Source organism: Crocodylus siamensis, chromosome 8 (genome assembly GCF_052110815.1).
Source record: "Crocodylus siamensis isolate JL-2025a chromosome 8, ASM5211081v1, whole genome shotgun sequence".
In the NCBI taxonomy this organism is placed as follows: domain Eukaryota; kingdom Metazoa; phylum Chordata; order Crocodylia; family Crocodylidae; genus Crocodylus; species Crocodylus siamensis.
Genome location: NC_143402.1, coordinates 11,124,553 through 11,142,925, shown reverse-complemented (window position 1 = coordinate 11,142,925; position 18,373 = coordinate 11,124,553). Strand labels below are relative to the sequence as shown.

The window sequence follows — 18,373 nt, the reverse complement described above, 5'->3', positions numbered from 1 at the left end:
TTCTATTTAAAAGTCACTTACCCAGCCCACAGCAGTTCCGCAAGGTGAAGATTCTGTCACTACTTTGGAATATGAAGACACTACCATAGGAATTTGTTGGTTGTAGAATTGCCTCAGCCATGTGTAGCTCTTCTGTAAGTGTCCATCATTATGAGAGTAGCTGCCATATTTTACCCCTCTCACCCCAGCTACACAGAATATGCAACTGTCAAAGGCAGCCCTGTTAGAGCTGGCATCTTTATCAGGGATTGGTTGAGCAGCTGTTTTCTTCACTCAGGTTTTTAATGTTAATGGGTAAAACCACATTATAATCCAAGGCCTAGCTTGCACCTACAGTTTCAGCAGTGTAATGAGACTGTACTTTTAAATTGATATCTTTAAATTATTTCTTGCAGACACTTTGGAACAAATTCAACCGAGTTACTGATAAAATAATTTCTTGGGCAGGGGACATGCCCAGTTAACTCTCCCTTTCATAGAATCATAGAAAATTAGAGTTGGAAGGGACCTCAGGAGGTCACATCTAGTCCAACCCCCTGCTCAAAGCAGGACTACCCCCAACTAAATCATTCCAATGAAAACATTTTCTACCCGTGTCTTCAAAACCTCTGACAATGGAGATACCACCACCTCTCTGGGTAGCCTGTTCTCATGCTTTACTACCCTTCTGGTGAGAAAGCTCTTCCTAATATCTAACCTACACTTCTCCTGCTTCAACTTGAGCCCATTGCTCCTTGTTCAGTCATCTGCCACTGCTGAGAACAGTCCAGCTCCATCCTCTTTTGAACCTCCCTTCAGGCAGTTGAAGGCTGCTATTAAATCCACTCCCAGTCTTCTCATCTCCAGACTAAATAAACTCAGTTCTTTCAGCTTCACCTCATAAATCACATCCCCCAATCCCCTCACCATTTTTGCTGTTCTCCACTGGCCTCTCTCCAATTTGTCCACATCCTTTTATAGCAGGGGGCCCAAAGCTGAATGCTGTACTCCAAATGTGGCCTCACCAGTGCAGAAGAGGCGAAGAATCACTTACCTCAATCTGCTGGCAACACTCCTACTAATGCAGCCCAGTGTGCTGTTAGCCTTCTTCACAAGAGAACACTGTTGGGTTATTCAGTTACTGTCCACTGTAACCCCCCAGATCCTTTTCTACAGAGCTGCTGCTTAGCTAATCAGTCCCCAGCCTGTACCAACAGTGCATGGGATTGTTCCACCCTAAGCACAAGACTTTGCACTTCTAATTGAACCTCACAAGATTTTTTTTTTGGTCCAAATCTTCCAGTTTGTTGAGATCTCTCTGAATCCTAGCCCTACCTTCCAGCATATCTACTGTTCCCGCCAGCTTGGTGTCATCTTCAAACCTGCTGAGGGTGCAACCCCTTCCCATCTTCCAAGACACCGATGAAGATAGTGAACGAAACCAGCCCCAGGACCAACCCCTGGGGCACTTCACTTGATACTGACTGCCAACTAGACATCGAGACATTAATACCCTCCAAGCCCGATGATCCAGTCAGTTTTCTATCCACCTTATAGTCCATTCTTCTATCCCCTACTTCCTTTGCCCAGCCTTAAGTGAAGATTTAGTTTTAACATTAATAAGAAAGAAATGGTCCTGCTGCAGCAACAGGAGTCAAAAGGCAAAAAGTTAACTCTACTACCCCTAGAAGAGAACAGTCTACCCCACTGCCATGTTTAAGAAGTTTTCATAAGAAGGGAAAAAAAAATCTGGCTTCATAAATTCACTAGCACAGACGGAAATGAATTCACAGAGGCACATAATATAATCCCACATACTCATAAGGGTCAGTGAAGATTTATTATGCAACTTGAAGACCAAATTACCTCTCTTTTAAAATAAGAAGTTAGCATGAAAAAGAACTTATCTTTTTCACCAGTGCTGCTGTGGTAACCACCATAGTTTTCTAGCTTTCATTCCTTTTCCTTTGCTAATGGAGTATAGCTAGAGCACTTAAGCTTTCCTTTTGGAAGTAAATTCTTTAAAGTGATTTGAAGATTCTAAGTAGCATGTTAGGTAATATATTTAAGGAAACTTTAGAATAAGTGAAGGGTAATTCTGTTGCTAGTTCTTGGGAAAGGTGATAGACATGCAGACAACACTAACAGAAGCTCCTTTGTAAACATTAAAACCTGAATCTCTAATATTATTAGCTACAGATTTGTAATTATAAATCCTTCCAAAGTCATGTAGTTATTACATGAGTGGTGATAAAGTTACCTTCTGAAATGGTTCCAGGATGCAGCCTCTTTCTGTATGTATACCAAAGTAAAACATTTATTGACCATTCATGAGCTGGGTTAAATTGGAGTCTAATTGAGATCCATTTCAAAACCTGACCCAGAAATACTAATAGTTTCTGTAAATAGTTATCATTATATTTTGATATCATATCTGCTGGACAGCAACGCAAAACATGTAAAGATCCTAGTCTATTAGGCAACTAGCTAGTATTTACAAAACAGAACCCATTAAAATTTGCCCACTGCCACCACAAATTTGTTATCTCTGGAAATTGGTCAGTCTCAAACACTGTGTAGTAAGTGAGGATTTTTAAGTGACACCCAGTATCTCCCAAATATGAACCCCCAGAGGAAAGTCACATCTATATACAGTGCATTTGCTTTAAACCCTGTAGACTGCCAACATCTTGAAAAGAAAACAAAACTATTAACATAAATCTACTCAACCTGATAAATGTTTAACAATAAATTAAATCATATTTAACAAAGTATAAGGCTTTTTTAAAGTCTATTTTATATGTTCAAAATTTAGGAACTGTATAACAGACAATCTAAATCTAAATCATCTGTTAACAGAGGCAAATGAGTTGTGGAACAGCATTAGGATATAGGCTACACCCAATTTTTATTACTCGGCTAGGAAAGAGCATTGAATTTTCTCTCTTGACTTCTCTTCACAGGAAATATTCTATTTACGTTCATGAATGCACTTTTTTTTTTAAATCGAGAAGATAGGTTTAGCATAAAAGCTCAAGGATTGTAATAAACGCTAGAAAACTATTGCAGCTAGCAATATGTTAGCATTCACTTGATTTATTTAGCATAGCCACAGAACAAAATAATTTGTACATTCAGTCACATTAAAAACAGAAGGAGTTACGAAGCAGTCCACATTTAATCTAAGTGCATTCCTTTGGAGTTGCACAGTTTCTTTTGTTTCACTTGTACGTCTTCATATGCCAAAGGCCATCATTTAAATAATGAATATTTTCAATGCCAATCCCTTTGTTGACTTTCTCACTGTGAAAGGAAGGGAAAAGTGTAGAGGCAGGTTTATTAGTTTGCAATCATGTTAAAAACAGTATACCACCTTTTCAACATATCCTGAACTTGCCTTTAAGTACCTTAAAAGTACTCAATGGAAAAATACACCCTGAGGTAGGAATCAAATGGATGATACACCAGAGACAGAAAAAGTTTGGTGATAAGCTTAAGTTCCCAATTATTTTTTTTTAGCAGTGCAGTGTTGCAGGAAAGTAGAGCAAAGACTGCATCCTTAGCAATGAACAACATTAGGCTTCACTTCAGGTGAACAGTTTTACTAATCAGGTTATTTGCATCACCAAATGGACGTCCATTCAGTCCATAAAGTGCATAGATCTATATGCCACTTCCCATACTAAATTTCCACGGCATCATCATCCTTTCTTGCTGAAAAGGGGGAAATTGTGCACTGTCCTCCAAAGCCCATGTTCTTAGACTCCTTAATGAAGCATCAAGCAGTAGCAGTGACCTATGACCATCCCTCTTCCTAGTGACATAAATCTGGGCTTCTGACTCTTGTCTAGAATTAAATCTTTCACTTAGGACCCCAACAGCTCAGACAGCCAAGGCCAACATAGGGCCCAAGGTTGAGCTCTTCAGTGTGGTTGTACACTAGATTTAATACATACCTCTACCTCAAACTACCTTTGAACTTTTCCTTCAATATCACAACTTTATTGCTTGCTTATGACATTTAAAAATGTCTGTAATGAATAATTCCTTTGTATGAAACAGTCTGTGATATTTATCTATTGCAATCTAAGTCACCATCAGGCCATATTCGGTTTGTTTGTCACCCTACCCATTTGTAACCGCACCTTCCAGGGCATCTTGTTACTCATTCAACTCTAATACTTGCTTATTTTCTACTAAATTATAACCAATTGATGGAACACTTGGTGGCAAGGTCTCAAACTGAACACATCACTGGAATCCTGAACTTGCAATTTCTAATTTCAGCTGAGCTACCAAAACCATGGTTACAAACAAACTACTTCACAACAGCTTCCTATTTGTAAAATGAAGGTAACTACCCCCTGAAAGTCAATTACAAGCACTCACAAAAGCACTTGAAATCTGCCCAGTGCTAGAGATGTGATATTATTGTTGCTGAAAGTATTACATTAAATCAAAACGAAGTAACAAAAATCATGCCATTTGCATTAATTTCCTCTCCATTAGTTTAAAATAGGTTAGGCATAGGATTTTACTGCTAATCAGAAGCAGGAAAACACACACAATTATTCCAGGTTTCAGAATTAGAATGGGGACCTCTGGAGACTTTCATTTTGGGGGCAACTGCCTCATTAATCTACTAATCTGCCCAACTGTAAGCAATTAACAACCTTCCAGCATTGCTTTCTAGTGCACAACCACCAAAATGGTGAGACAGCAATACAGTAAAAGTCAACAGCAGATGACAAAATAAAGCACAGCCGTAACCCTGCACAGTGTCTGGGTTATGTCTAGTCTCCTTTTCTTTACTTTCTTTTCTCCTTATCTCTTGGGGTCAGGGAAGTGTCAGCTGTTAAGAGCACTGAGCTAGCAAGTAGGCAATCTGTGCTCTAGCTCCAATGTTGTTCAATGATTTGCCAAAGTCACTGCAGACCACGGACCAGAACACATCTTCCCCTAAGTTGCAGTATCTACCCATGTCTCAGGGCTGTTTATAGGATAGTATAAACATATGAAGTATTAAATAAGCAAATAGGGAGAAATTCAGAAGTTCCCAAGTCACTTACGCACTTTTGGAAATTTAACAATAATTGTACTGCAGAAATAAGAGACCTTCCTCAGCCTGCCTTGACAACGAGAAGAAATGTCCCCTTTCTTTTCACATTCTCGTTCATGCTTCCTCTGGTAGGTTTTTCCCCTTCATTTTCTCCCTTGAATGGGCCTCTAAGTTTCAGGAGAGCTTAGTCAAATTACCTAATCAGCGCAAGAAGGAATGCCATGCAAGGGAGATGAACTAGGTGCAGAACAGAGAATAAGGACAAGTGGCAGAGAAAGGCCAGTGGGACTCTTAATCTTTGTACACACAATAACATCAATCAGCATGATGGATTCCAGCCTCCTAAATCAGTGGTCCTTTTTTTTAACTCAAGGCACCCCTCCATAACTTATAAATTGAGGAGTACCCTAATTTCAAAAACTATATTTATTATAGCGCTTACTCAGTTGAACAGTGGCTGGGAAGGAAGAGAAGCAGCTAGCATGGAGAAGTCTGTGCTACAGTGGGGGGGCAGAAAAGGGTAGCTGGAAGGAAAGAGTCTATACTTATCTCCCCCCCCCAGAGTCTGTGCATATCTTGCTTATCTCCTCTTTCCCACCAGCACCGTTCAAATGCTGTCTATGACACCCAGTCTGCCATGGCACCCTGGTTGAGGAATCACTCTCCTAGATCCTAAATTACAGCTCTTACTCAGCACACAATATCTCATCAGGTAACAAGCATTCTATGTAGAGATGCTTCAAGGTCTTGACAAAAAGTCAAGCAATGGAAATTAGCAAGCCAATACCGGTCAAGTGACAGAAAAAGCTTTATTCTCCACTTTTCTCAAACAAAAGGCAGTCTGAGATTTTATCCTGCAGATATAGGGAAAATATTTTTTTTTTTTAATTCCCCATACTTAAATTGACTCCCATGAGAGAGGCCTCAATGAGTTTTGTATTTGAAAATATGGTGGTGCAGAAACAACTTAGAAACCCTTACCACAACCTCTCCATTCCACAAAGAACAGAGGATTATGATTATGACAAACAGCAGGTTGTAAGACTTACATGTCCTCAGCTGACATCTTCATGACTCCAACACACAGTGCATGTTGTTTTCCTTCTGCCATTATTGCCTACATGCTACAGCTAAGGAAAACAGATTTTAAAGAACAGCATCTCACTGCAAAGTAAAAGCAACAAAAGAAGAAATACCTTGCAGAGGAGTGCAATTGAACTCTCGCCCCTTTAACATAAGCATTCATATTCTCAAATATTTTAGGTATATTAGACTGCCGAATCATCATGCACAAGATACCTGCAGCTGTTACCATCTTTGAATGGCAATAAAATAAAAGAATTATATAAAACATAACAGTCATCCTTGCCTCCTCTGCCCAACAGAGAAAAAAACAAGGGTCCTTTCCCCTCCTAGAAAAATAATGTACCTATACCTAGGACATCATTTTAGGTTTCCTTGTCAGGAGAACAGAAATGAAACATTACCCATAAATAAGTTAGATAAATCTTCATTTTTATCAGGGCCAACACTGTGAGATACTAACTAACCCCACTTTAAAAAAAGACTTACTAAAAGCTGCAGAACATTAGAGGCATTCGAGACCATCACGGCTAGCTACAACCTTTCCCCTTCATATATGCTGGAGTCCAGCAGGAGGCATGGAGCAAACTCCCAGCTCCAATTAGATTAATTACAAACAACATCAACTTCAGTGGCATCAGGATCTCTTCATTTTATGGCTGAGCAAGGCTTATGACCAGTATCTTTTCACTAGCTTCTACAGAGTCAATTCAGTCTCTCCTTTCTTGTTTCTCTTTATGCTGCTTTGGCTGATTTAATGTTGGGGCCAATTTGTCCATCAAAATATTTGTTTTAGATTAGTGAAACAGGATCCTGGCTGTCTGTGAGTATTTAGGTAAAAGTTACACTCATTATTACAGTTTTTTCCTGTGTCCCCAAACCCAAACAACTCATTCACTCTGCATCAACAATGGTCCAATGCCTCTACCCCTTAGCAAATTACCAGACGCTCTTAAGTTAACAAAAAAACAAAAGTAATTACAATTCATATTAAAATATTGAATACACAAGTAGAAAGTTCCCTCGTTTCATGGCAAACAAAGTATACTTGACCAAAGAAGGATACAACAACCGTATCAGCAGCAGCAGGGTAAAGTTTTGCTCCAGGAGACGTTAAGCCAGGACACATTATATTAGCTCCACTGAGTACAAATTTAATGGCTCCTTTATCTACTTGCTGATGTGGTAAAATAAAAGGATCTAGAAAGGATGGGGGAGGAAGGAAATCCAGTATTAAATATCACCACATTATCAATTATTCACGTCGCTGAATGGGTGTGCAAAACACCTCCATGGTCTACATGCAATCAAAGGTATTAGAGTAGTAGAAATTTGAGATTTATCACTACACATTGTTGGAGGAGACTAGGAAAGCAGCCAAACACAAATCTCCCACACAGATCAACACAAAAGGCAACAATTTTGGTAAGGTTTCCTGACAGCACTGCTACGTAAGTGCTTAATACTGCTACAGTCACCTCACAAAAACAAGTCCTCTTCTGAATAAAAGCTAAAGCCTAAATTTGTCAGGATCCAAACCATGAAGCTTGCAAAGATTCAGAAGGAGACAGAAGTGGCAAGGAAAGACAAGTACCATAGAAGTAGCTAACTCTTGCCAAGCCATGCTTAGACTATTGCAAAGAGTTATGAAAACTTTACTGGAATTGTCCAGAAGGGCCTAACTTACTTACAAGCCAAAATCTCATTGAATTTACGTGCTCTTGGCAAGGTTATCCTTTGCTACCAGGATAATATAAACAAGAAATACAGAGAAGAGCAGCCAAAGTATCCAAGGCATGGATTCAGATGTTTCAGAACAAGGGGTAAGAAGGGAAAGAGCTTGATCATCTTCTCCAATCTTTTGTTGTAGCCACTTACAACTTACAATCTTTTGTTGTAGCCACTTACAACTATTTAAAAGAAGCAAAAAGGTTCTAACAAAACACTGGACAGAATAAAAGAGGATACAACCAAGAAGAAGGGGATGAAATTATAGGAAGTTTAGACCAAATTGCAGGAAAATCTCTCAAGAATTTTTGTAATGTTCTGCCCAATATAGTTCTTAAACATCACTATCTTCAATCCAAGTAAGTTTTGGAAACTTGGATATTTAAGAACTTAATTGCCCAAAACTGTACAAAAATTCTAGAGGGGACAAGCCTGCATTGACACACAAAGATGCAAGTGATGTGGTGGGACTTTTTTCACCTTTACGTTACTGAAGTGAGCCATTCCTTTTTTTTTTTTTTATTGTTTTAAGTACGAGATGTAACTGAAAGTTTTGTGATCTATGGTCATTACAGCAGCTACCCAGGTACCTCACAGACACCATGTTCCCTCTGGCAATGCCCAGTAGACTTACATTTGTGAAGTAACCTTAGCGTCGGGTAAAAAGTCCCTTCTCTTTGCCTGAAGAACAGCAATTCTCCATTTACTGTGAGGATTTCTATATGTTCATGGCTGCAAGATAAAAGAGTTATTCTAATAGTTGATTAATCCTTTAGGGTAATGTTTACTGACAGAATATTTCATAGAGATCAATCCTTCCTGCATCTCTCTGATGCACAGCAAGTCACAAATTTTCTTGTTAACTTTGTATATTGTGTTCTTCAATATATTCTCTCCTCAGCAATGATGCATATCCCCTATATCCCTTCAGTCACTAAGTTTAGTTTCTCTGTTTATAAACATTTAACATTTTATAGTGAAAAGCAAGCATGAATATACTAGACACTGTATAAAAACAGAATCAACTGAATCACACACAGAAGTCCAAAAGCAGAGGAGGGGGAGAGGGGGAAAAAGTGCTCCTGGAACCTCCGTCTAAATATTTAACCTTCCACATCTGCATATTAGAACAATTCGTATGTATGGGAACTGTTCAAGCAAAATGCTGGTCCTGGAGATTCTCCAGTTTTCCACTTCCCTCTAACGCACACTTCCCATATCTAGTTATCCACATAAGAGCAAATAAGATGTGAAGTTTTTTTTTTGTACATGGCTAAGAGATTCTCTAGAATAATTATATCCAGTATTCCTTAAAAGCAAATCTCCTACCAAATGGTATTTGGTTCTACAGATCACTTGATAAATTAACCTTCTCAAATTGTTGTGATGCCCGTATCCAAAAGATACCATATGTTAAATTAAAGACCTTACATGCACTCTTATCTAGAATGCCCAAGAGAAAAATGCTTCTCAAAACAGATTGCATTTCAGTGAAGCATAGTAAAAAACAAAGTAAATAAATATCAAGGCAGTTTGGAAGCTTAGATTATAAGAGAAACTTACCATCTTACTATTTTGACAGGGTCTTTCTTTGGCATAATTTGGTTTAGCCATGGTTCAATAACAGGAAACTGATCTATCAATTGGCTCTTTATGCCTTTAATGACTGATGTTTTCAACTGGATGCAGTTGGACACATTCTCCTTTTCATCAAATCTGCCAAGTTAATGATAGAATTTCAGAAAACAGACGTTCTAGTTTGCGATATGCCATACCTGGTCACTATTTTAAGTTTAAAAAGCACATGCAAAATCCCTCTCAAAACCTTCAGCAGCACTGTAGTTACCCCATTTTAACAAACTGTTATAATTCAGTGCCTAGACTGCTTTTATTTGTATTGTGTACTCCACTTACATGCCTATAAGATAGGTATCCAATCTGTGAAGGTGCACTGATACATTGGTCCGATATCAGATCTGCTCCAGAATGGAGGAAATTGGCTGTACTGGAAATCGGCCTGATAAATACCCGTGCACGCGCGCAGCCACAGGCAGCGAGGAGCACAGGCCAGCAGCTTGGAGAGCTGCGTGCAGCTGGTCAGTCTGTTGTGGTGGAAGGGAAGGGGCACGGGGCGGGGGGGTGCAGATCAACATCCCTCACAGCGAGGGAGAGAGTGCTGCCCAGCCAGGGAGGGATGGGACACAGGATAGAGCCGTGGCTAATCCGAGGAGGCATGGGGAAGGGGGTATGTGCCCCCTGAGTCTGTGCGAGGCAGGGCAGGGGGGCTGCAGCTGCAGGCTGGAGCCTGGGCTGTGCAGAGCTCCTCTCAGTGGGGACTGGGCTCTCAGGGCAGGCAGCAGCAGCACTGGGTGGAGGGCTAGGTGCTGCAGCTACCCCAAGTTTTGCCATAGCCCCCCAACCCCTTCTCCCAGCGCTGCTGTCACCTGCCTGGCGCAGCCCCAGCTCAACCCCTGCCTCCACCCATGCACAGCCAAAAGCCAGGGGCTGCACCAGGCGGGCGGTGCTGCTGGGAGTGGGGGGGGAGCTATGGCGAAGTTTGGGGTGGATGCAACACCCCCCCTTTCCCAGCACCACCACCACCCACCCCAAGCCCAGCCCCTGCCAAGAAGAACCCAGCACAGCCTTGGCTTTAGCCCACCCGCCCCATCCCACACACATCCAGGGGCACATCACCCTCCCCCCTGTGCCCTGCCAGGTTGCACACAGTGGCAGAAGCTGCCGCGCCCCCCATCCCAGCACAAGCTGCAGCTCCTCCCCACACCCCACCCAGCTGGGCAGCATCTTCCCCTGCCTCACTCACCATGGGGGGCACTGATCTGCCCCCTCACCCTTCTACCATAACAGACCTACCTGCTCAATGCAGCTGTATCAGAAATCAGGTCGGTATTGGCCGATATGCCTCCTTAAATATAGGCTAGCAGTATCGGCCCCCAAAATCTCTATCGGTGATTTGCTTAACATAATACCAGTCCCAACTTGTTAAATTATGATAAATACCGGTTCTCCACATAGCTGATAGTGCATCATTCAGTCCTGCTGTCTATTCTGTGACATCATTGTACAATTAACTATATCATGAGTGAAGCTGACTAGACCTCCAGGCTTCCCAAAGCAGCTCTAAACTGACTAGGTCCTTCCAATCTCAAAGCAGCTATTAGAGGCCTAAAGCACCCTGCAAAACAAGGTAAGCAGTCTTAACAAGCTGCAAAAAATTTGGCACAGGCTACTCCGATAGCCAATGAGTATGCTGACACTGAGTTCATTAAAGCCCATACTTCCAGTAAGTAAGTACACAGCCTTTTTCCAGTACCAGGGTATGCTCTCACAGGAACAGTGTTACGTAGATCGAATGCTGCATTTATACTATAGCCACCCTGCAATCTACAGGAGTGGTTCTCAACCTTTTCAGACTGACTGCACACCTTGTTAGACTCAGAGCACCCCTTCACAAGCTCTATGAATTTAGCTGCACCCCATTTCAAAAACAAATCTATTTATGAGTGCCGATCTCTGCAGAGAGGCCAGATAGCAGGGGACAGGGACAGCCCAAGCCTGCTGTTATCTGCTTATCTCCCTGCACGACCTGCAGGACCCTTCAAAAGTTCGAGACAGCCCAGTTAGCTCTAGGCACCAGTCCAGAGCACACCAGTATTAGTCGAGGCGGCTTTTCTCAACCCATGGGTCGGACCCAGAAGTGGGTTGCAATATACAAAAGGGTCAGGAACAAGCTTTAAAAGTGGATTCTCCTTTAAAAGAAAAAAAAAGAAGTGTGGAAAACCATGGCTTATCCCTTGCAGCCTGGCAGAGCCCCAGCCAACTAGGGGCTGCTTGGGCCTCCCTGCCCCCCACACACACTGGAGGGCAGCGGGTCAGGAGCAAGGGGCATGGAGTCGGGACTGCCTGTCCGTGTTGACAAATGGCTCCCAGTTCCCAAAAGGTTGAGACCCGCCGAACTAAGGGAGGTGGCGGATGTTCACACCAGCTGGGAGCGGGCGCCCCTCCCGCCGCAGCCGGTGCCCAGAGCGCTGAGGCGCAGGGGCCGGTGCGGTGGGACGGATCCTGCTCCGCGAAGCCAACAGCTGTCCTGCCTGCGCCGGCTGCCCACCCGAGGCCGCGGTGCCCTCGGGAGGGGTCACCAAGGGGGTGGGAAAAAACCATCTCTGGAGAAGTGCGTGACCCTCTCGGGGCCAGGGAAGGCTGTCACCGCTGCGGGGCCCGCGTGCACGGCCTTCTACCCGGGCCCGCTCCTCCCGCCGCCGCCGCCGCCTCCCCCACCCCGCGCGGCCGCACTCACTTCTTGAACATCCTGCGGGCGCTGGATGCCGGCCGGAGGGGGCGGCGGGTCCGCGGAGCGCGGCACGGGCATCCACGGCTCCCCGCTCCCTCGCACGAGGCTCCGCACCCTCCCGTCGGCCCCCGCCGGAAGCCGGCCGCGCTTTACGGCACGTCGCGACGCAACAGGAGAGCGGAACACGGAAGGAACTACCGCTCCCGGCGGGCCCCGCACGCCAGCGCGCCCTGCTTAGCCCCAGTCCCCGGCTCCAGGGGCAAGGGTGGGAAGAAGGGCACGCTGCTGAATCCTGGGGGCAAGGCTTTCCTCCCCTGCAACGTGGGGTGTGAAGCCGCCCTGAGCCCAAACACCGCTCGCAGGCAGCGATTCCCAGGCAGGGAGCCGTGCGGTGGCACCCCGGGGTGCCTCGAGAGCTGCTCAAGGCTGCCCCGGCCTCCGTCAGGTGCACAAACGTATAAGTCAAAGGATCAAAACCCAAGGATTTCAAATGGGAATCCGCCCCGTTGTCTCTCTAAGCTCTTGACTGCAGGAAAACAGATCCAGGACTTTTCCAGCCTCGAAAAAACAAGAAGTGATAACTAAACGCTATGGAAGAAAGGGACTTGGGGGTCATCATTGACCACAAGATGAACATGAGCCTCCAATGCGATGCTGCGGCTAGTAAAGCAACCAAAACGCTGGCTTGCATCCATAGATGCTTCTCAAGCGAATCCCAGGACGTCATTCCCCCCTTGTACTCGGCCCTGGTGAAGCCACAGCTGGAGTACTGCATCCAGTTTTGGGCCCCACAACTCACAAAGGATGTGGAGAAGCTTGAGAGTGTCCAGAGAAGAGCCGCGCGCATGATCAGAGGGCAGGAAAACAGACCTTATGACGACAGGCTGAGAGCCATGGGGCTTTTTAGCCTGGAAAAGCACAGGTTCGGGGTGATCTGATGGGCAGGGCCCAGTGCAGGTGTGCAGGAACAGCTGGACCACAACCCAAGGCAGCTGCATCGAGTCTTGGCTGGGGCAACACTAAACACCACACTGGGCCCACAGATGGACCTGGAATCCATCCACCCCACATGCTAAAAAAAATCAGGGACCACTGATTTAGACTAGATGCACAGACAGACAGAGACTTTCTTGTTCTTAAACCACCCAGACAGATATCTAATCAGCCATTTCTTCACACTCTCCAGTGAAGGAAATGCCAGAATATTAAAAGAGACTCTGTAAGTTTACATCTTTGTAGAGTACTAGAATGGCAGTTGTAGGGCTTTGATCTGATCTAGAAGTCTGTGTGTGAAAACAGAGACCCCAGAATTTAAGAAATTGGAAGTGCATTTGGATTACAGTATAAGCTATCATTTAACTGAAGAGTCGTACTGAGGCTGCTGTTGCCAAGGAGTGATATAATAATGATCTGGACTAATAGCAAGCAACATTTTTCTTCCACAAAAACCTCATCAACAAGTTCTTTAACAACAAATGCTGTTATATGGGAGGCTAAAGTAAGTGTCAGCAAGGTTCCCAATATTCTAGACTGGGCTAATTTTTCACTCAACACCCAATCCTTCTTTATATCGTGTATCACAATAAAGTGCAATGTAAGATTTCAGGAGACCAGATTCAAGTTCATAAGAGACACAGGTAACAGAAGAGACTGGAGCCAGTCAGAAATACTAGTAGCCAGGGAGTCTTTTCATGCAACCTTCCTGTATTTATCAATTGCGTTCTCCTTATCAGAAAAGCCATCAGTATGCATTTTATTCACATGACAAAGCTCCCTAAAGTCTGAAGAGGTCTAAAGGAAAAGTTTAATCATAGTTTCCAGAGGTCAGTAAATGAACTGGTTAAAGAATTAATTTCTCATTAAATTAACTGCATAGTAGCTTGAATGTGAAAGACCTATAGCCTGTCTCCCTGCCCATGGCCTTCCTGGAGTGCATTTCTAGTAGGACTTTTTTCATTCTGAACAAATAAGGAGACAGAATTTCAATTAGTGCCATTAAAAGTCAATTAGTCTATAGGCTAATGCATCTTACAGACTTAGTAATCTTCCCTTTCTAAATTCCATCTCAAAATTCTTAGGTAACTATTTTCTCTCCTTTATATTTTTAACATATTTGTATAAAGTGGTTCTCTCATCTCCCTCCGTCATCACATACTTTCACGACATGCATTTCGCTCCATTAAGGTCTTTTCCTGTGAGATGAGGCTCTTCGCTCTCTCAGAAGTCAGTCCATCTAGCCATTTTTATTGCTTCTTGTAGTCATTTTTCCTCTAAATAGTTTGTACTTTGCCTCAATATGTCTGCAGAGCTGTAACTGATTGGAATTCAGTCACTAATTCTACTGATGATGTACAAGAATTAACAGAATCCTGCTTATTCCCTCCAAGCTGTTCTCGTTCTCCAACAGTAGCCAAAGCCAGCAAGGTACAATCTGAATACACACAGGGAATAGCTCTATTAAGTAAGGTATTATTCTTAGATAGTCCTTTTCCAAAAGGAAACTCTGCCCTAAATTAATGCTGCATGATTATTTTTTAACTGAGGCTCTGTGTGCTGCCCCAATATATGTTAAAAATATACCACTAGATAAGATGGAGGCTGTTTACTTTAGAGGAGAAAAATAAGAGACAGTGATACTAAGTAATTATTAATATGAGGGTACTAAATCAAACCATTCGTTCATTCTCTCTCGTAATACAAAGACTCTGAAGTGAGAAGACTTAAAACGGATAAAAATGTTTTTTTAACCAATATACCATTTGTCCATGGAATGCATTAATTCAAATGACCTTGACATTTATACAGATCAAGATATGGTTACAATAGCAAAAAAAAATTTAAAAAATTCTACAAGGACTAAATAACTTCTACAAGAGAAGAGTTAGGATGAAAGACTCCTTGTAAGCAGGTTAAATCCATAACTGTCTCCAGTGCTATATCACATAATTTTCTCTAAAGCAACTTAACGTCAGATACTGCACTAAATGAACCGCTAGTCTGATCTAATATGGCAAGTCATATGTTCTAGCAGGGACCAGATTTTGTCCTGGTATAATATATTCGAGTCTCTCAAGAACCATCTTCAGTTTAAATTAAGTCATTTTTCAAATTTATTTATCATTCAAACATTAAATGAATTCTATTTTATTGTTTGTAAACATGTATCAAATAAAGTATATGCATAGTTTGCTTGGTGTTTTTTTTACTTACTCTTTACTAACATCTGAAAACAGATGAGGAATGGACTGGAAAGTGACCCAGTGTTACTATATTTAGCAATTACCTCTGGTGAAATGTTATGGCTATGGTACAACAATACCTTTATTATGTTCTCAGAAACGTTGCTCGTTTGTTAGTTGCAGACACAGCACTGCTTTCTTCGGTGTTATTCCACTTAAAAAAAATAGTCCTTCAAAAAGAAATAAAAGGGGTAATTATTACTAATCTGTGTTGAACAATATATACTGAAGCAGGGAGAAAAAGACACAGCTGTCTTCAAACACAAGCTCTCTTTCCCCAAATTTCCAACCCCAAACCAATGCCCTGTCTGCTACCTGGCAAAAAAAGATCCGTTTCTCAAAGAACGGGTGCTGACCCAGACAGGGAGCTGGTCAGAGGAAGAAATCTTGGTGCCACAGGTGAGAGAAGGGTGTCCTGGACTTCCCTGCAGGATCCTGGCAGGTGGAGGAGGAGTGGATCATCTATGACCTCCCATGAAGATTCAGCTGCCAGAAGGGGGAATGGGTTCTGGTGAAAATAATTATGTTTTATAGCATTTATTAGTAGTTAATACAGTATCAAGCCATAGACTGGATAAAGATGGATCTAATAGCTATATTATTTTATCTGGTTTGAATAGAAAAGACATGCATAAGTTTTATCTTCACAGAGCTAATTGCTAGAGAAAGAAAATGTATGTGTGTAGAATCTCTTTTCTACTAAAGCCAGTGGGAGTTTCACACTGATTTCAGTGAAAAATACAGGATTGAGCCATCATTCATGCCATTTTTCCAAGCACAATGACTTAGCTAATTGTAATACTGTAAAAATAACTAGAAACTAATACTTAACATAATGAAAGTTTTAGTTTTATAAACATAATTTATTGAAATAGTAAAAAACCCATACAGATAGGAATAGTGATTAACATAAGGAGTAGAGGCCCTGTACCAAACAACTTTCGCACTCTTAACTCCCAGGATCAGATTCTAAATAATAAATGATTTAAAACCTTTAGAGAACTTGAAAAGAAGCAAGACACTGAAATGCAAGCTGATGAAGGCTGAGCTATTAAACTAAAAAAGATTAAGGATAATACATGCAAATACAATTTACCATTCTTATTACTTTACTTGTAATTTTGTATTCATCCACTCATCCTGTTCTAAATTCAGCAGAGACCAAACTGAAAATACACTGCACCTGGAGAAAGCATTCATAAATTATTTTTCTGCACATCAGTGCAGCTCAGTGTCATATCTCAAGAGCCCTCACTATTGCTCAGACAGAAAACATATTCCAAAAAGAGCTTCAGTAAAATGACTTTATGTCTCTATGAGCCACAATTTCTGTCAAGACAAGTTAATGCAGGGTTTCCTATCAGGATACAGCTGCCAGCAATCTCCCCTGAAGGAGATCTACTGTCAAAAAGGCAGGTGGAAGCTCCCATCAGCAGTCCTTTGAGAATTCCTGTACCAACCCACTTTCATAACACCAACAGCTTGTTTTGTCCCTTTGCCCATGGATAATTGTGAGTCCTTATTGAAGCAGAACAGCGTATTTCGCGATTCTTTCTGTGATGCTAAAAATACACGAGCGTCACAAAAAGGCATTTAAAAAGGGATCTATAATGCCCCTCCTCCTGACACAAAACCTTGAGTCAGAACTCCAAAAAAGCCAGCCTTATTTTGACTAACGTCTGCTCAGTTTCAGCCTAATGCAAACATTGTAAACTTCTCGAAAATAACCTAGCTGATATCTGCTAGGGGAAAACAAAAATTCTTCCCTTCCAAGTAGGAAGCATGTTCCAGACTTCAGTCAGGGTTTCAGAGCAGGATCAACGTCCCCATTTAAATAACTCACTTGTTTCTGTGCATTAGTTTACTTTTGAAGAAGGGAGCGGCCTAACGAAAGAACAAACCGAGGACCCCAGAAATCTAGTCTCTGGGTGACAACAAGTGGAAGGTTATATCGGTCTTAAAGCATGTAAAACAGGGTGCTCAACCTCCAGCCTGCAGGCCAAACGCAGCCCATGGAGCTGGGGCATCCGGCCTGTGGCTGGATTGGGAGTCGGGCCAAGATCGGGCCCTGCCTCATCACCCCACGTGCTGTATTGGGCTGACAGGCCCGATCCAGCCCGAGAGGGGAAGGCTGGGCACCACTGCCGGAAGACAGGCAGGGGCGGAGAGAGCAGGTAGCTGTGTTAGCCTGGCATGAGGAAGAAGGCAGGCAGACCTGCCCCCTCCTCCCCCAGACGTCTGTAGACAAGAGAGACCTGCTGTCCTGACCTCAAGGTCAGCAGATGCCCGTGAACTTGGGCTCCGGCAGCTTATGCTCCCCGTCTCTCTAGACCAGTGTTTCCCAGCCAGCGTGCCACGAAAGTGTGCTGTCAGAAATGAACAGGCGTGTCTCAGACTGCTGCCGCGGCGACAAGCTACAATAGATATAAGGATAGGGAATGCCTTAACAGGTGTGCTGAGGGAAAACTGTATTAATATAAGCATGCCTCGAGCTGGAAAAGGTTGGGAAACACTGCTCTAGCCACCGAGGGTGCTCAGCAGCCCCCGGCCTTCCACCTCTGCGTCCCCCACGGCCCCTGCAATGTGCGGGGTTAAACCTTACCACGGAGGGCAAGCAAAGCTGGGGGGCACCCGAACCCCTACGGGCCCACACGTGGGACGCCCGCCAAAGGTTTTGGAAACAGCTGAAGCCCCAGATGTGGGTGGAGAATGTTTGCCGGGAGTGGGGGGACTCATGGATTTGGAATTAATTTTGGCTAATTTGGCCTCGGATACAAATTAAGTTTAAAAAACTAAATTAAAAAAAAAAAAAACAGGGTGCCTGAGGTAGTGCATCAAGCAGCCACCGCCAGCACCGCTACTCTGCCCGTGCCAGCTCGTGCCAGGGGGGGGCAAAGACAGGCAACACCGGGGCCCCGCCCCCTCCAGGGAGACCCGCCCTCCCTGGCTATGGAAGCCCGCGGGGCTCAACCCAGA

The 18,373-nt window shown here is 43.2% G+C and overlaps 1 protein-coding gene and 1 long non-coding RNA gene across 3 annotated transcripts; both read right to left on the bottom strand.

Moving 5' to 3' along the window:
- Positions 1-3,057: 3,057 nt before the first annotated feature.
- MCTS1 (MCTS1 re-initiation and release factor) lies at positions 3,058-12,304 on the bottom strand. The gene is made up of 6 exons (XM_090059963.1): positions 12,165-12,304; positions 9,413-9,565; positions 8,484-8,581; positions 7,188-7,321; positions 6,088-6,155; positions 3,058-3,282 (listed from the first exon to the last, which is right to left on the bottom strand). The coding sequence occupies exons 1-6, from the start codon at positions 12,173-12,175 to the stop codon at positions 3,201-3,203; spliced, it is 546 nt and encodes a 181-aa protein (XP_089916089.1). The 5' UTR covers positions 12,176-12,304; the 3' UTR covers positions 3,058-3,200.
- Positions 12,305-12,341: 37 nt separating this feature from the next.
- On the bottom strand, positions 12,342-18,307 carry LOC149858088 (uncharacterized). Of its 2 annotated transcripts, XR_016443746.1 has the most exons (5): positions 17,666-18,307; positions 16,494-16,580; positions 15,713-15,905; positions 15,478-15,567; positions 12,342-14,589 (listed from the first exon to the last, which is right to left on the bottom strand). It is a non-coding gene; the product is annotated as an uncharacterized LOC149858088 (long non-coding RNA). The 2 variants fall into 2 exon arrangements; XR_016443745.1 differs by having other exon boundaries at positions 15,713-16,580.
- Positions 18,308-18,373: the final 66 nt, after the last annotated feature.